Here is a 15387-nt window from a genome sequence, read left to right as displayed (position 1 = left end):
TTTCAAAAAAGAAATTTAAAAACCATTACATTGTTTTATGGGCATGAAAATCATGGCAATGTAGGAAAGCAAAGAAACAAGTGAGCAAACAAAAATCTATCTAAAAAAAGCATTAAGATAGTGGGATTTAGATACATACCTGTCAATGGAAACTTCACCACAGTTTTGGCAAATGAAGCTCACCCCTTGCAAAAAAATCTTGATGGTGGATTGGTGATGGCTGCTTAGATTCCTCCACAATCAACAAGGATGCCCACAAACCCTTCTCCTTCCTTCTCCAATAGCTTAGAAAAAATGAGTGAGAAAAAAGAGAGATTGAGTTCTTTAATCTGCCCTTCACGTCGGCCTAGTGAGTTTTTAAATCATAAAAAATGTGCTTTTTATGGGGCGATTTATTGTTTTATTGAAAAATCACAATTTTTAAAAAAATGCTGATATTTTCAACACTAGTAATGAAAATATCATAGGTTTTCATGGTATGTTGCCAATAAAAGTGGGTTTGGGGATGGGTGTGTCACTTTTTGAAACAGGGTACATGGGTTTGTCAGAGGTATATTATAATTTATATATTTTGTAAATTATAATATGTATGAATTTTGAAATCTTCTAACTTACAACAAGAAAAATAAATCATTTAAAGACATAAACATGAACATTCACTTTGACATTTCAAATTTGATATCAAGTGGAAATTGCAATTTATATATTGAAATGAAGACAATAACTCCCTTCAAGAAGAAAGCCAAAGTAGATTATAAAATTAATATATCTGTTTAAATAACGTTAAACCATAAAAACACATTCCTCACATATGGATACTACTAAATAAATAAAGTACTTAGTATTGAAGTGTTGTGTTGAGTGTGATGAAACATTTATATTATATGGGTATTGACATTGTGGAGAAATTTATCAGAGTGAAAGAAACACAAGGAAATTAGTGAATGCTTAAGATAGCAAAACATATTTTTTAAGTGCATATATCCTTCAGGCTTCAGACGACTTGTACTTAATGGTATTTCTACTTTTTTTTAAATGCATATATCCTTCTTAAGATGCATTGTACTTAATGATATTTTTGTAAAACGATGTCGTGTTTTAGTTAGAGGCATGCATTACTAATTAGTGATTATATCATTAAGAAATAAAGTCCATGAACTGATTCATGGCAAAGAAATTTAAAAAACCTCTACTTTTGAAATGATGGGGCTTGAAGACCTCAAAACTTTAGATTTGAAATGTTTTACTAAGATAGGAATTTTGATAAAAATCATGGCAGAGGAAAAAAAAGCTCGTCCTTCTTTCGAAATGATGGGACTATAAGACCTTAGAACTTTAAATTTGAAATGTTTTGCTAAGATATGAATTTTTTTTTCTTGCCTGATGCCACATAAGAACCTTTAACGCACTCATTTTTAGGGTTCACGCACCCTTTTTTAGGGTTCGCCGAACCCGTTTAAGCAAACAAACCCAAACCACAAGTATTGAGTAACGGGTTCTTATGGGAAGAACCTGGTTTGTATAGGTGTGTCTGGAAAGTACTTGCTCCAGCACCCGGTTTGTGGGGACGAGAACCCTGGACAGGTTCGCGAACCCCACCCTTAGGTTAGTGAATGCATCCTACAAAGTTTTCATGCCATTCCTCTAGTAAGCTATATTAATAATAGTAGCATTTTTATCAATTCCCACTGAGCATATCATTGTTTGTCCAGGTTGACCAAGCTAAGGCAAAACAACATTCAAACCATTTTTGCTGATGGGTTTCCTTCTCAATGTCTTCATTTCTTGCTTTCAAAGCAAGCTATGTCTGTCAAAATTGCTGGGATGTGCAATGGTTTGTCCAAAAGATTCATCAGTAGTGTGCACCCCCACTTCCCTGCCTAATCTGGCTTGACATCCATATGTACTGGTGATCGATAGCATCTTTATAAAAATTCAGCAGAAAATCATGACTTTCTGTGATAGACACATACCTTTTCCAAGCTGTTATATACCTGGTATCACTATCATGACTTGATGCAAAAAAGAACCACACCCCTGGATTCAGAGACTAATCATCACTGGAAACAGGGAGAGGGGCAGAGTCTGTGTTACCATTGACAAAAAAGGCAGAACATTTGGTGTCTTCCTTCTAGTTATTGCTTTTGTTGGAATGCAAATCTGGCTTTTCATTTCATTGATATCTGCATGTTGCTGTTGCACCAACTTTGTTATGTTGCTCACCTCCCTGCCCATTACATTAAACCGTTGCTCTGCTTCAAATATCCAGGGGTTGTTCTGAACAAAAGTTACAATTGCATCATGGGCCACCTCCAACATTTGCCTATACAGGTTGTTATTGAGCCCCAGGTATTGATGATTGGAAGATTTCCACTAGTTGCTCCTGATGGCCAAGCATAACATCTAATACAAAGGATTTGACCTCCACAGTCAAATGATATAAGTGGCGTCTGTCTGTTGTGTAATTGGGATCAACAGTTGGCCATATCTCCATCTTCCTTTAATAGTTTCCTTTTTGAGTCCTCTTGTCCAATTCTCTGTTTACGTTCCATATCTGGCAACAACTCTCTTCCTTGCCACTTCTTCCCTTCCTACCTCTCCTTTCTCATATGGGGAAGGGTTAGAAGATTCACCCTATTCCATCTTCTTGCCACTCTTGAAGCCTCCTTTCGCCATAGTTTCATTACTGACATCATTTCCAAAGGGCACTAGGCCAAAACCTAGACCCAAAAATCTTTAACTAAGTGCTCCTAGGAGAAGGCAGGATTGAATTTTAAGCTAGGAAACTCTCCCTTATGCAAAAGAAAGATGGAAAATAGAAAATTAAAAGCCTCTCGCTTTCCCTTTGATGCACATAAATTGGAGCATTTAAAGCAGTAAAGCTGACTGTGCAGTGTTAAAAGACAAATACCCTATCGGGTACCTGAAGAATGAAGGATACTAGAGCAATAATGCTAGGAGATTCCCTTGGCTTTCTCAATCTAAGTCTGACTGGGAATGCAGAAAGCCAGACCAGATGAAGCCAAAAACAGCTTCAAACCAAAAAGGTAGCATGAGAAATCTTGGCAGTCTGCAATAGCAAAGGCAAATAAACCTCCAAATCTGCATATCATAAACCTCATGGATTTGATTCCTCAATGAGTATTGTGCCTCCCCATAATGTATAACAATAGGATTCTTGCAAGGTGAGATCATCATGAAGGGATTTCATCCACTATTGGACGACTTTTTTAGTCTAAGGGTCTGTCATGGAATTGGTCAATTGTCTTATCTCCCTTATTCTCTGCTTGATTTCCTTTCTCTGAGGTGGTTTGCTTTTATGATCCTGCCAGTACTTGGTGATAGCTTCTCCACTTTTGGTGGCCAATGTTGTCAGCCGTCTCCCTTCTTTCCTTTGTCATTAGTGCCAGCATTAATCAAGCTAAAGTTGTTCTTGTGTTCTCCACTAGTTTGTAAACACAAGTTGTGAAATTAATAGATTGTGTACTATTGAGATGAAATAAATGGGGTTTGGTCTAACTTTTACATAGGAATAATCAATTTTGAGTTGCAAGTCCAATCTTTGCCAGACAAGATGTGCATACATAACATATGTGGACTGTTATAAAAGTGTGGTAAATAAGATGAAGAAAGTTGCATAATTGTTGAGAGTAGAATAAGGAAAGAATAGTCCACCTATGTATAGAGTGAAGTTGGGCTGAAATGGCATTTATTAACCTTGAATTTTTGTTTTTTTTGGTTGGCTTATGTTCAGTATGTCTTGATGCTTCAAAAATTTTGAATATGTGACTCTTGCCTTTGGATCTTGAATTCTCAGGTTTGGGCTGTAGCAGATTCAAAACGTCAGGGCTTTCTTAGCTTCAAAGAGTTTGTCTTGGCAATGCAGGTTTTACTTCAGAGCATCTGTTAATGTGAAATTCAATCATGCAATCATCTTATCATGGAAAATTTCTCTTATTGCTGATGAGTATTTTTCCTTGGAACTGCAGATAATCTCTCTTTGTCAAACTGGAAATGAGATTACACCTGATATTTTGAAGAATGCAGGTGGATATTTCTTCATATCCTAATTTTGAGTTTTCTAAATCAATTGGACAGTTAATGTCTTTATTCATTTTTTGTCTGCTACTTACTGTCTCATAATTCAAATGCTTGGTCATTCAAACTTGGTGAATTAAGCAGAACTAGAGAATATTAGCACCCCAGTCATGGAAGGATTGGATGAACTGCTAACAGGAACAGTAAGTATTTGTTTGTGCTCTTTTGACCTTAAGCAATTTTATTACAGTTTTACACACATCCTTAAAATATATCTGTTTGTTGAATTTCTGAAGAATGGCAGGCAGTCACCCCCAGAAAGTGAGGCTCACTCAAATGGTAAGTGTATTACTAATAGTTATATTCTAGCTTCAGGTTTGTGAAGAGCATAACTTAATTTTTTGTAAACTTTTGTTATCACATAATTTATTTGATTGGGAGTGCATACAGACTCGTCTCCCAGATGGCAGGCACAAGCAGTTTATTGGTTTACATCAAAAAACTCAAAGAAGGTATTTTTATAGATTGCACAAATGATGTCTTGCACAATAATTTTATCGCTTTGCATTATAAACATAAATAAGGTGTTTTTTGTGGATTGGACGAAAACAATCTTGAAAACTTTTCAGCAATTAATCATAGTATCTTTATAATGGAATAATTTGTTTCTTATTTACGGCTGAACTGTTATCACCATTGAACAATAATTAGTTGAAATGGATATATACTAGCTACATACCTATCTTATAAAAACATAGTCCAAACCATTTCTCTATGCCCTATCATTTTTGCAACTGATTTAAACATAATTTTAAGCATATTCAAGTTATTATATTTTGTTGTTAAATGCGTATCAATCACTGTTGGGATGAATATCCTGTTTTAACGAATGTTCTATTAGCATCAGGGAGTATGGAGTAGGGAAACATAGATTGGGGACATGTGGAAGCACCTTCAAATTTTGAGGAATTTAGGGGAATAGGAGGATGCCGAGTACCTAACGTAGGGGTCCTGATCTTTAGAAATACAAAAATAAAAATAATAATGATAAATTCCAACAATAATGATTCATCTCATAAAAATTCATGATTGTGCAATATAAATACTAAACATTAAACTATAAAATAATGTTAAATTTAAATTTGTAAATGATATAAACATGATTAAGATTGAGATTTAATAATGACATACATTGATTTGTAAACCGTAAATGACATAGAAATAGTAAAATATTGATACATTGATTTAAATTCATCATTTTAGAATGTAATTAGTACAAAAAAAATAGTAGATACTAAAGTTTGCATGGATTAGTAGTCTGGACACTGCTTGTAGATTTGGAGGAGCAGCAACATGTTCCTTTGAGCTCTACCAGGAGGAGGCTGAGATGGGTTTGAGCAGAATACACACCATACAATGGCACTAGCCTCATGAGTAGTGTGGTAGTCCAATGTGCCAATTTTGAGACCTTTGGCTTTGATATCATTAGTTGGAATCAAGATTTCCGTTACACCAAAACTCGCAGGTGTTAGTAAATGGATGCGTCAGCAGAGTTAACAGATCTTTGAGAGGCGGTTAAGCACATGTCGCAAAACACAACCTTTGGCTTTGATATCATTAGTTGGAATCAAGATTTCCGTTACACCAAAACTCGTAGGTGTTAGTAAATGGATGCATCAACAGAGTTAACAGATCTTCGAGAGGCGGTTAAGCACATGTCGCAAAACACACAAGGAATGCTAGATTATCCAATGCCCAACAGCCTGAGTAGTTTTTGAGAAAAAATAATGAAGAATTGTTGATTGGGCAAAACTTGTGTGTAATATGTTACTGTGCATGATCTAATTGTTGGTTTTGTAAGTTTCAGTGTATAATTTGTTTTTGGTTAGGCACATCGGTGTGTTTTAGTTAATTAGTTTGGTTAAAGTTAATTTGAGATTGTTACCAGATTTGGTATGTGTGTGTGTCTAATGCCCACAAATTCTAACATGAGGTTTGCCAAAAAGGAAATTAGATCCTAGTCAACCATCCAAAAACTCTTTTAGATTGTTTTGGTGATACACATACAAGGCCATAACTATAATAGAAAACATCTAAAGAGTAGGTCTGTAGATAATAGAGGCTTGAGCAAGCACAAGAAGGTTGAGATGGGCCTAGATGAGGTGAGACATTTGGTTCTTTTACTTTGCTAAGTTGTTGCTTCTTTGGTTTGTCCTCAATAATCATTAGGTTGCAATTGGTGACTTGTGAAGTGGAAATGCTATGAGCTCCACTATTTCCTTGTTTTTGTTTGACCCTTCTCCATACACTTTAAAGTTGAGCCCAAAGACAACATTGTCTAGGGAATTTGGCTTTTAGTCTTCTAAGTTTATATTGATTTTGGTTCATATGATTTTTGGTTTTCTAGGTCAATGGCTTCCAAGGTTTTGACAAGCCAATAAAATTCCATTGCTTGAAAAACCTTGGTGTCACGCGATTGAGAAAAGCCAAAATCCTAAACTTAGTTCTTAAATTCAACACTAATTTCCAAGTGGAGGTTTATTGATGATGTCGCTTCATTGAATTAACATGTCTTCCACTGCTTTTTGAGTGTCTAGAGTAATGCCAAAAGGTGTATAAGCTTGGTAGTATGAGGTTTTTGAAAAAGGAAGTTAGATTTCAGTCAATGATCCGAAAACTCTTTTAGATTGTTTCAATGATTGCACATATAAGGTCATAACTGTAATATAAAACATCTAAAGAGTACTTTTGGAGATAATAGAGGCTTGAGCAAGTGTAGGAAGGTTGAGACAGACGTAAATGAGGCGGGACCTTTGGTTCTTTGCCTTTGTTGAGTTGTTTCTTCTTTGGTTCGTCCTTAATAATAATTAGGTTGGAATTGGTGCCTTGTGAAGTGGAAGTGCTATGAGCTACACTATTTCCTCCTTGTTTGACCGTTCTCCATACACTTTAAAGTTGAGCCCAAAGACAATATTGCAGAGTATGGTGAATGTGGCTTCTAGTATTTTAAGTTTATATCTATTTTGGTTCAATGATTTTTGCTTCTCTAAGTCAATGACAACCAAGGTTTTGGCAAGCCAATAAGATTCCATTGCTTGAAAAACCCTAGTGTCACACAATTGAGAAAAACCCAAAATCCTAAACCTAGTTCCTAAATTCAACACTAATTTTTCAAGTGGAGGTTTATTGATGATGCTTCTTCATTGAATTAACATGTCTTCTATCGCTTTCTGAGTGTATGGAGTAATGCATTGTTGAAACTGTAGCTGCACATGCCTAACAACCCTCTCTCTCGTGCCTTGAGGATGAGGAGAGGTAAGCCTGGAGAGTTGCGCATGCCCCTCACCTCTTTTAGTAGCACCCTAGTTGCTAGTTTTAGGCACTTCCAACCTAACCATATTTGTTGGCTTATTGAGATAGAAGTTTGACAACACAACCCCCTATAAAAGCCCCGTGGAACACAACTTGGTCCCAAAGAGCCCCCAACCACTTGAACCTAGGAATGTAGAATAGGTAATGCAAGAGGATGGAAACCATAAATTGAAAACCAACTAGGAGAAAATGCCTAGCATAGAGCTAGTGAAATTTGTATCCACAATTTTTAAAGAAAAATTAGGCAAAGACAGTCTCTAGCCATCAACCAACCAAGCAAGGGAAGAGCTAAAATGCTTAGAGGATGACTCATGAGAGATAGTAGCCAACAACAAATATATAGGGGTGTGTTGAGCCCAAAGACAATGTTGCAGAGTATAGTGAATTTTGCTTCTACTCTGTTTTTTTTTTTTGATTTTCTCCCATGGAAAAATCGTAATTTTCATTAATAATCTGAAAATTACAAGTTGAAGATGCTGGTAGCATATGCAGTAAAAGTGGTCATAAGCCACAAATTGTGTTGTTCTATCAAAAAATGAGTCAATCCCAAGTATGGGAGATTGTTAAGATAAATACATATGATATGTTCTGTAATATATAGACATGACATGTACAATAAACAAAAAATTAATTACATCCATATATGACATGAAATCAGGGTATGTAGGTCCCATCTTGCTACACATCCATGTATGGTCGATGGTAGTAATTGTAGTAATCTTGATCATGTTGTTCCCTAATCAACCAGATCCCCTATGGCTGGAAGTTCTGGAACGAGGCTTCTTTGGATAGCTGGTCAAAAAATTTGTTGTGCTCCCTGCATTAGAAGTAGCCGCACGAGATCTGGTAATACGTGGGGATGGGAGGAGAATAGTCTCCATGGGAGCATCACGGGCCGCTGAATCAACCATCAAGGGATGGTCCTCAGTCTGCACAAGTCTCTTCTCGTGCGAATCCACTGAAGTGTTTGTTGCAACTTGTTTGGACGAGCCATCGATGCAGAGCTGGAGGCAAGTAGAGGGTAGTCTTTGTATAGGTGCCCAATTTTGTGGACCTTCGGCATCGACAGGGGACACCTTCATAATCTAAAATTTGTACCTTGCATGTATTTCTCCAGTGGAGTTGCAGGTTCTCCTCTAGACCCTCTCTAGTGTCCAGGTGCACTAAGATACGTGCCATAGCCATGTTCCTAGTGACAATATAGGATTTGTCATAGTCCAAGTATCTACCCAGGGCATTCCCAATTCTCTTAAAAACATCTTCCGACCAGAAGTGGAGTGGTAATCTCGGAAGACGCACCCATATAGGACCAAGCCCTAAGTGTTTGCGTTCTGGGTTGAATAGTGGATTCTAATGTTTTAGCAGGACCGAAGCAAATTCAATATGCTAGTATTTTGATAATACCCAGGGGATGAACTCGTGGCGTTGAAAACATAGCGCAAACCAACCACGAGAAAGAGTCACCACAGATGGTAGTTCGTTGAGAACTTGTCCCCAAATTTCTAGAATCCATGGATCTGCAAATCTCTAGTTGTCGACAAACCAAGAAAGGGAAGAGCCAAAATGGATAGAGGATAAGAGATAGTAGCCGACAACAAATAGATAGGGGTGCCAGAACCAAAGGAAATACTCTATGAATGTGGTTTCCTTGAGTGGTCCCATATAAAACTAGCCTTCCCATTCATCTCCATCATTGTTGTATTACATAATAAAGCATTATTAGTTATGGTCGTTAACCAACATGTTTTAGTTTCATCATTGCTGAGAGTAGCTGGTGCTCCAATATTAACACTGTCCAGATCCCTTGCTTAGTACACACCTTCATCCCTCATCCCATGTGATCCATCACAAATTTGTCCTTTTGTGAGGATCAACACCTTCCAGATCCCTTGCTTAGCAGAAGCCTTCATTAGTTATCCCGTATGAATTCAGACTATTATTTGCCACCAGTGAGTGACCCCTATAGGCGAAAATTTCTCCTAGATTTTGTCTTCAATCGTCAACCATCAACCCCTTACAACCACCAGATAGCTTGACATGTCACCATTCTCCGCAACTTAAGCAAACTATTATGTACCCTCGCCCATCTGTTATGATTGAATGTTTGAAGGTGGGCCTTCCAACCCTGAAGGTATGGCTTTTCTTTATGTAATTAGGTGCTTTTTGCTTGCTTTGCTTGGACATAGATTAGTGGGGTGATTTGACAGAAAGAATGGGCTTGGTTTGTACTCTTGTCCCCCTAGTCTCAATTTGGTGGTTAATCCTGTATCCCAGTCTTATGCGGTCTTCTGTATTGGATACTACCTTTAGGAGTGGCACTACATGGGAAATCCTGATTTTGGTTGCGTAGTCTTGCTTCTCCATGCCATATATCTCACTCCCCTTTGTTCATTATAACCCCTTTTCACACTTCTCCCATTTGGGTCCACATCTGTCCATTGGGTCCACAAGGAGTTAGCCTGCCCCTCCCCTTGTCCACACTTAGGGTCGGGCTTGGATCAATGCCCCAAAGGTTGATGTAGCTAAAACAAAAGTTAAAAGCATAATTTGGCCACTTATATCAAGAAATGTACCACAAAATGCAAAAGACGGTCGAGACATAAAATTTTAGCGTGTGGGCAAAAGCCAAACATGAGCTCTACCCCCTTTCATTATGGCCATCAACCTGGTTCCTAGGACCCTTATGTGTACTCCTTGCACCATTAAGGAACCCATGATTTTCCCAACCCCTAGTGGGCGATGAACTGCCCAACCTTAAGGGGGTAGCCATTGCTTTATCATACACAACGTACTCTCATCCCCTGGAGCCCTAAGCAATTAAAAAAGAAAAATCAATATAAGGCGAAAGGCATATCAAGAAGGGTGGAAAATCAAAGGTCAGGGTAACTCATGTACCACAATGGTTCCCTTCTACATCTATACACCTAGTGTGTAGGCTTCCCTCATTATAGCTACCCTTGTACCATGGCGTGTCGCTTAGGGCCTTCCCTTTTGCCCCACTCTGTTCCATCTTCATTTCACATGACACCTGCCATTTGATGGATGTACCATGGACCTGTCACTCCCTTAGAGTTTGAAACCACCTAATAGGGTCCATTATTAACCTCTCTTGTTGAGCTTGGTGACACCTGTACACCCTAAAGCCCATTTAGAAGGGCATGCCACTATGAAGTGTCCACTTTTGCCCTTGATTAGAAAGCTTATTACTCAATTGGACCAATGGATTGTTGTAGTGGAAGGTGAGGAGGTGCATTGGATCTTATACAGGATTGTAGGTGGGTCTCCATTTGGACTTGGTCGCCCTATTCGGGGTACAAGCCCTCTAGAGGGTCATAATGGCACATACAGGGTGAGCGCAGAGAGCCATGGGCCTCCACCACAACAGAGCATTGATTGCCACGCCATGGGCTGCTTCAGCACCACACATTGCTTGTTCGTGCTCCAATTATACAAGGATGATGATGCACTTGAACCACGTTGCCCAACTGGCCACATACTTGCACTTAACAGTTGGCAGCTGATCTAGGGCCCAGATGGGGTGTTGTCTCATCCAGAGACACATGGGAGAGCATGTGTCATCATTCTAGCCCTTATTGATGGAACATCGACATGTTTGATCTAGTTTGAGACCATGAGACCATTGATTGTAGCCCACAACCACTTGGGAGCACCATAGGATGTTTTACTTGGAATCAAGCGACCTCCTCGTTGATCATCATTTTGGGAGCCCTCCTCTTCATCATGGCATATTGAGGACTCATTTTGGCCTTCCAATTGTTGAAGGAATGTAACTAGGTTTGGTCTTCATAAATGTACTTTTGATATATGTACTTATTCAAGAAAAGAAATATTATCTTTATATTATTTGTCAATGAGTGTTTTGCTCATTAAGTAGGTCAATCACATTTTAAGTGTTTCTAAGAAGTCAAAAGGTCAATGTATCTATTTTAGACCCTTAGAGGGCATATTACACTATGTATAAAATTGTATAAGGTCAAAGGAATACCTCCAAGCCAAGTGCAAGTCCTCTCCATGCAGCAACGCCCTCCAAAAGAAGCTAAACGATGAAAATAATGAAGAAACAATCAAGTCGGCCTAAAGACATCATGTTGGCCTAATGTCGACCTAAAGGAGGGATAGTCCTCTATATATAGAGGTTGTCCACTCCCTCTCAATGTCCAACATGTAAGCTCTGAAATTAGTGAAGGTAGAAGCCGAGGAAAGTGAACGAAAAGGCGAGTCTAAGGGTCTCCAAGACAAGTGGAGAAAGGAGGAAGAAGGCCGAAGTGAAGAGGACTATTTCTAGGGTAGAATACAGTCACACGTGTGAGATAAAAGAGGTCAAGTCTGCGAGTATGACAATAGTGACAAAATAGTCTATGAACTAGTGTTGTTTGGGCTAGAGGGTCAGTGGGAGATACACCAAGATTGATCAGTCAATTTGATTTTTTGGAGCGGGGTTTGCTGAGAAAATTCGAACAAGTGATCTGAGTTGCAGCGAGGGGCAGTGAGTGCATAGCAGAGAGGCAAAGATAGTGCTGAAGGACTAGTGCAGAGATTGAGAAGGCTACGTAGAGCCAGCAGGAGCCATGTAGAGTGCCAGAGTGACTGCGCAAAGGCTAGCATGGCTTGTGTGGGTGACATAGAAGGCCAAAGAGCCAGCGTAGAGTAGTAGAAGGCTGACGCAGGGGGTTTTAGAGTGACGCAGAGGCTAGGAGGGATGATGTAGAGCCTCATAGAAGCGTTGGAGAGATTTTCGTGGAGTAGACTTGTTGAATATCTGCTTCTGAAGAGAGGATTTATTGCTAGATAGATATCTCTGTTGGGTGAGCCAGTTTGGCACCCTAGTTGTACTCAAGAAAGATGCTTAATAATAAAACCCTCGGAACTGCTGCACTGATTTTCCCAAATTGGGTTTTTCCAGGGACGATTGTCCAAAAATAACGGGGTCCCTTGTGTGTTTGTCTGTTATTTCAGTTGATGATCTGTAGATGAGTTGAGACTGCATTTGTGTTTATTTTCAGTATTTATATGGTTAAATAACTTGTTAAGAAATAAACAAGTAGGTGAAATAAACCAGATAATGCAAGAAGAATTTTTGACGTGTTAGACTTAGAAATTACAACAGAACATCTACAAAAGTTGAAGCATCTAGCAAAGAAGTCTCTATCACATCAAGGACAAGAAGGTCTACACAAAGGCAAGAAGAAGGGCCGTACACAAAGACACCTACAAGAAGAGCAGATCAAAGAAGGACCCACATCAAGCTACAAGTCATCAAGCAAAGCCCACTTGGAGAAAGCAATGTGAAGAACATCAAGATCTAAGGAAGGCAAGCCATCCAATCTTCAAGGAGAAAGCAAGTCTACTACATCTCAAAATCTATCAAGTAAGTATATGTCCCCTTTTGCATCAATGTCTTTTTGCAAGGAAAGCAATAAATTGGTATGTACCAATAACTTTCTTGGATGGAAGAAGAGGATTGATTTACTTTTCAAGGAGATTGAACTCCTAGAACACATCAAAGGGAATGTTACTATTCTTGCTAAGGAACAAACTCAAGCCTTAGCCAAGTACAATAAGGATGAGACTATAGCTCAAAGGATTCTAATAGAATCCATCAAAGACACTCTCATTCCTTATGTCTCCAAACTTGAAACATCAAAAGAAATCTATGATAAACTAGTAGAGCTATTGTCAGTAACCACAATTGGAGAAGTGATATCTCTACGAAATGAATTGTACAAAATGGAGATATCAAAGGAAGGAATAACTCCCTACTTCATGAAGATCTCTGAAATGAGGGATTAACTTCAAGAGCTAGGGAAGTCATGTCCGACAGGGAAATGACAACTGTAGTACTCAATGCTCTACCTGAGGATTGGGGCAACTTCACATCAAGCATATATGCCAAGAAGGAAGCCACCCCACTAAGTGAAATGTGGTTTCTATGCAAGATAGAGGAAACAAGACTTAAAGCAAAGGAAGATGTGGGATCAAAGGAGCAAGCATTTGCTACCATGGCCAATAGAAAGGGAAAATTGGCAAATTTGGTCCACAAAGAACAAACAACAAAGATATGTCCAAAATCCAATGCTATGGATGCCAAGAATATGGATTTTACAAGAGGAATTGTCCTAAACTAAAGAAGGACAACAACAACAAAAGAAAAAGGGAAGAAGCTCATGTGACTCAAGAAATGAAAGAAGAAGACAAAAAGCAAAAGAAGGAAGATCCTCCTGATGTCTACTATGACTAAGTCTACTTCTTAAAGTCCTCTTTCAAAGTTTTGAGTAGTATAAGAGCATGTAGGAATAGGATAAAATTGCATGGCTAGAAACATCTTCTAGAATTTAGAAGCATGATGTACATAGAGTTCGAAATACTCATGTAGAAGGAGCATTTATAAATATAACTAAATGCATGGTTAGAAATATCTTCTAGAATATAGGAGCATGGTAGATATAACTCAAGATATTCATGTAGAAGGAGCATACCTAGAATATGACTTCATCCACAATGAAATAACACTGATCATGATTAATAATCTTAGGAGACCTCCATCATCAATAGGAAAGAAACATTTGTAGGGTAAGGGTCTTCAAGATCCTATGACGGAATCTTCAAAAGAAGATTCATAAACAAAAGTAGCTGTCTCATTGGGAATCCCATTCATGGGATTCAACAAAAGGATTATGTGAAGGCAAGCTAGGATGAAGCAAGAAGGGCCACACCAAGGACAACCAAATGAAGCTAAGACGATCAAAGGAGAATTAAGATGAGGTATGTATGCATCAAAAGTTAGTCATGTTATCCTTTGTATATTATTGAGTCATGGGAAAAGTTCTATGACATCATCAAGTAGGAAAGAATCTCTTTCACCAATGACATGCTCAAAGGCATGTACTACAATGCATTGAAGGTCAACAAAAGGAAATAGTCACATAAGGAGTATAAGATTGCTGACTAAGAAGCAAGAAGAAATGTTGACTAGTCCTAGAAGCAAGCAATGAAGAAGCGTTCTCACAAGTAGCAGAAGGTGGTTGATCAATTTATCCATGAAGAAGCAAATGAAGAAAGAGAACAAGCATGTGAAGAACACCATGATCACAAAGAATCACTATCTGACAAGATCCATTGAAAGACATCTCCTGAAAGAAGGTAGGACAACTCTGACTAAGAAAGGAAAAGATCAAAGGACCCTTGACACCTATGAAGGTCTTGGAGATATGAAAGGTGCAAATAATTGATTCTACTCTACAAAGATGTCATGGTGAAGAAGCCATCCAACAAAAGCACCATTTAATGTTGAAGCAATATCAGGATGAAGTGATGAAGGGCTACTAGATCAAAGCATGGGAACAAGCAAGTACAAAGAAACATCCATGTGAAGAGTAGTCCGAAGCATAGACAAGATGTCAAAGAATGATCGGATGACAAGAGAATTTGATATATGACAAGAAGGCCACTTTCCACGAAGGAAGCAATGACATGACAAACCAGGAAGGAAAGTGATTGATGGATGGTGCCCTACCAAGAAGAAGTTTGACCAAAGACTTCATGACATCAAAGGAAGGAAGGAGATTAAGCAGCTGGAGAACCCATGAAGAAGAAGTTGCCGATGAATGGACAAGTCCTTGTGAAAAAAATTATGCTGCAGTGATTGATTTATTTCTCCTACTTATTTACAATAATAAGTTATTTACCAATGCTTTAGTAAATATCAAAATAAATTCAGCTATAGACTTCACAAATTATGAACTGAGAATAGGAAGAGAAACACCAACACATGAACAATCACATTGACACACTTGTTTTTGGACAATAGTCCCTGGAAAAACCCAATGCAGGATAACCGGTGCAATAGATTTGAGGGTTTCTATTATTGATAGTAAATTTCTGAATACAATCTGGATGCCTTAGAGAAATGGAAATCCACTCAGAGAAGATAACTAATAGAAAAATAGTGAGAATTTT

At 38.3% G+C, this 15387-nt stretch overlaps 1 protein-coding gene across 2 annotated transcripts in view; it reads left to right on the top strand.

Moving 5' to 3' along the window:
- Nucleotides 1-15387, top strand: part of LOC149140454 (EH domain-containing protein 1-like) — a 58239-nt gene that overhangs the window by 19493 nt on the left and 23359 nt on the right. The window contains exons 3-7 of one of the 2 annotated variants that reach the window (XM_089447107.1): nt 3818-3886; nt 3990-4047; nt 4180-4241; nt 4335-4377; nt 4489-4550. In XM_089447107.1, the coding sequence (XP_089303233.1) occupies nt 3818-3886; nt 3990-4047; nt 4180-4241; nt 4335-4377; nt 4489-4550 (294 nt within the window). The remainder of the gene's footprint in view (nt 1-3817; nt 3887-3989; nt 4048-4179; nt 4242-4334; nt 4378-4488; nt 4551-15387) is intronic. The other variant, XM_089447108.1, reaches the window with a different exon arrangement.

The sequence above is a fragment of the Pinus tabuliformis genome, chromosome X (assembly GCF_031772625.1).
Source record: "Pinus tabuliformis cultivar Carrire ecotype Pingquan chromosome X, CPIR1, whole genome shotgun sequence".
NCBI lineage: Eukaryota > Viridiplantae > Streptophyta > Pinopsida > Pinales > Pinaceae > Pinus > Pinus tabuliformis.
Note: the sequence above shows the minus strand (reverse complement) of the source record. Positions and strands in the feature narration are given on the sequence as shown.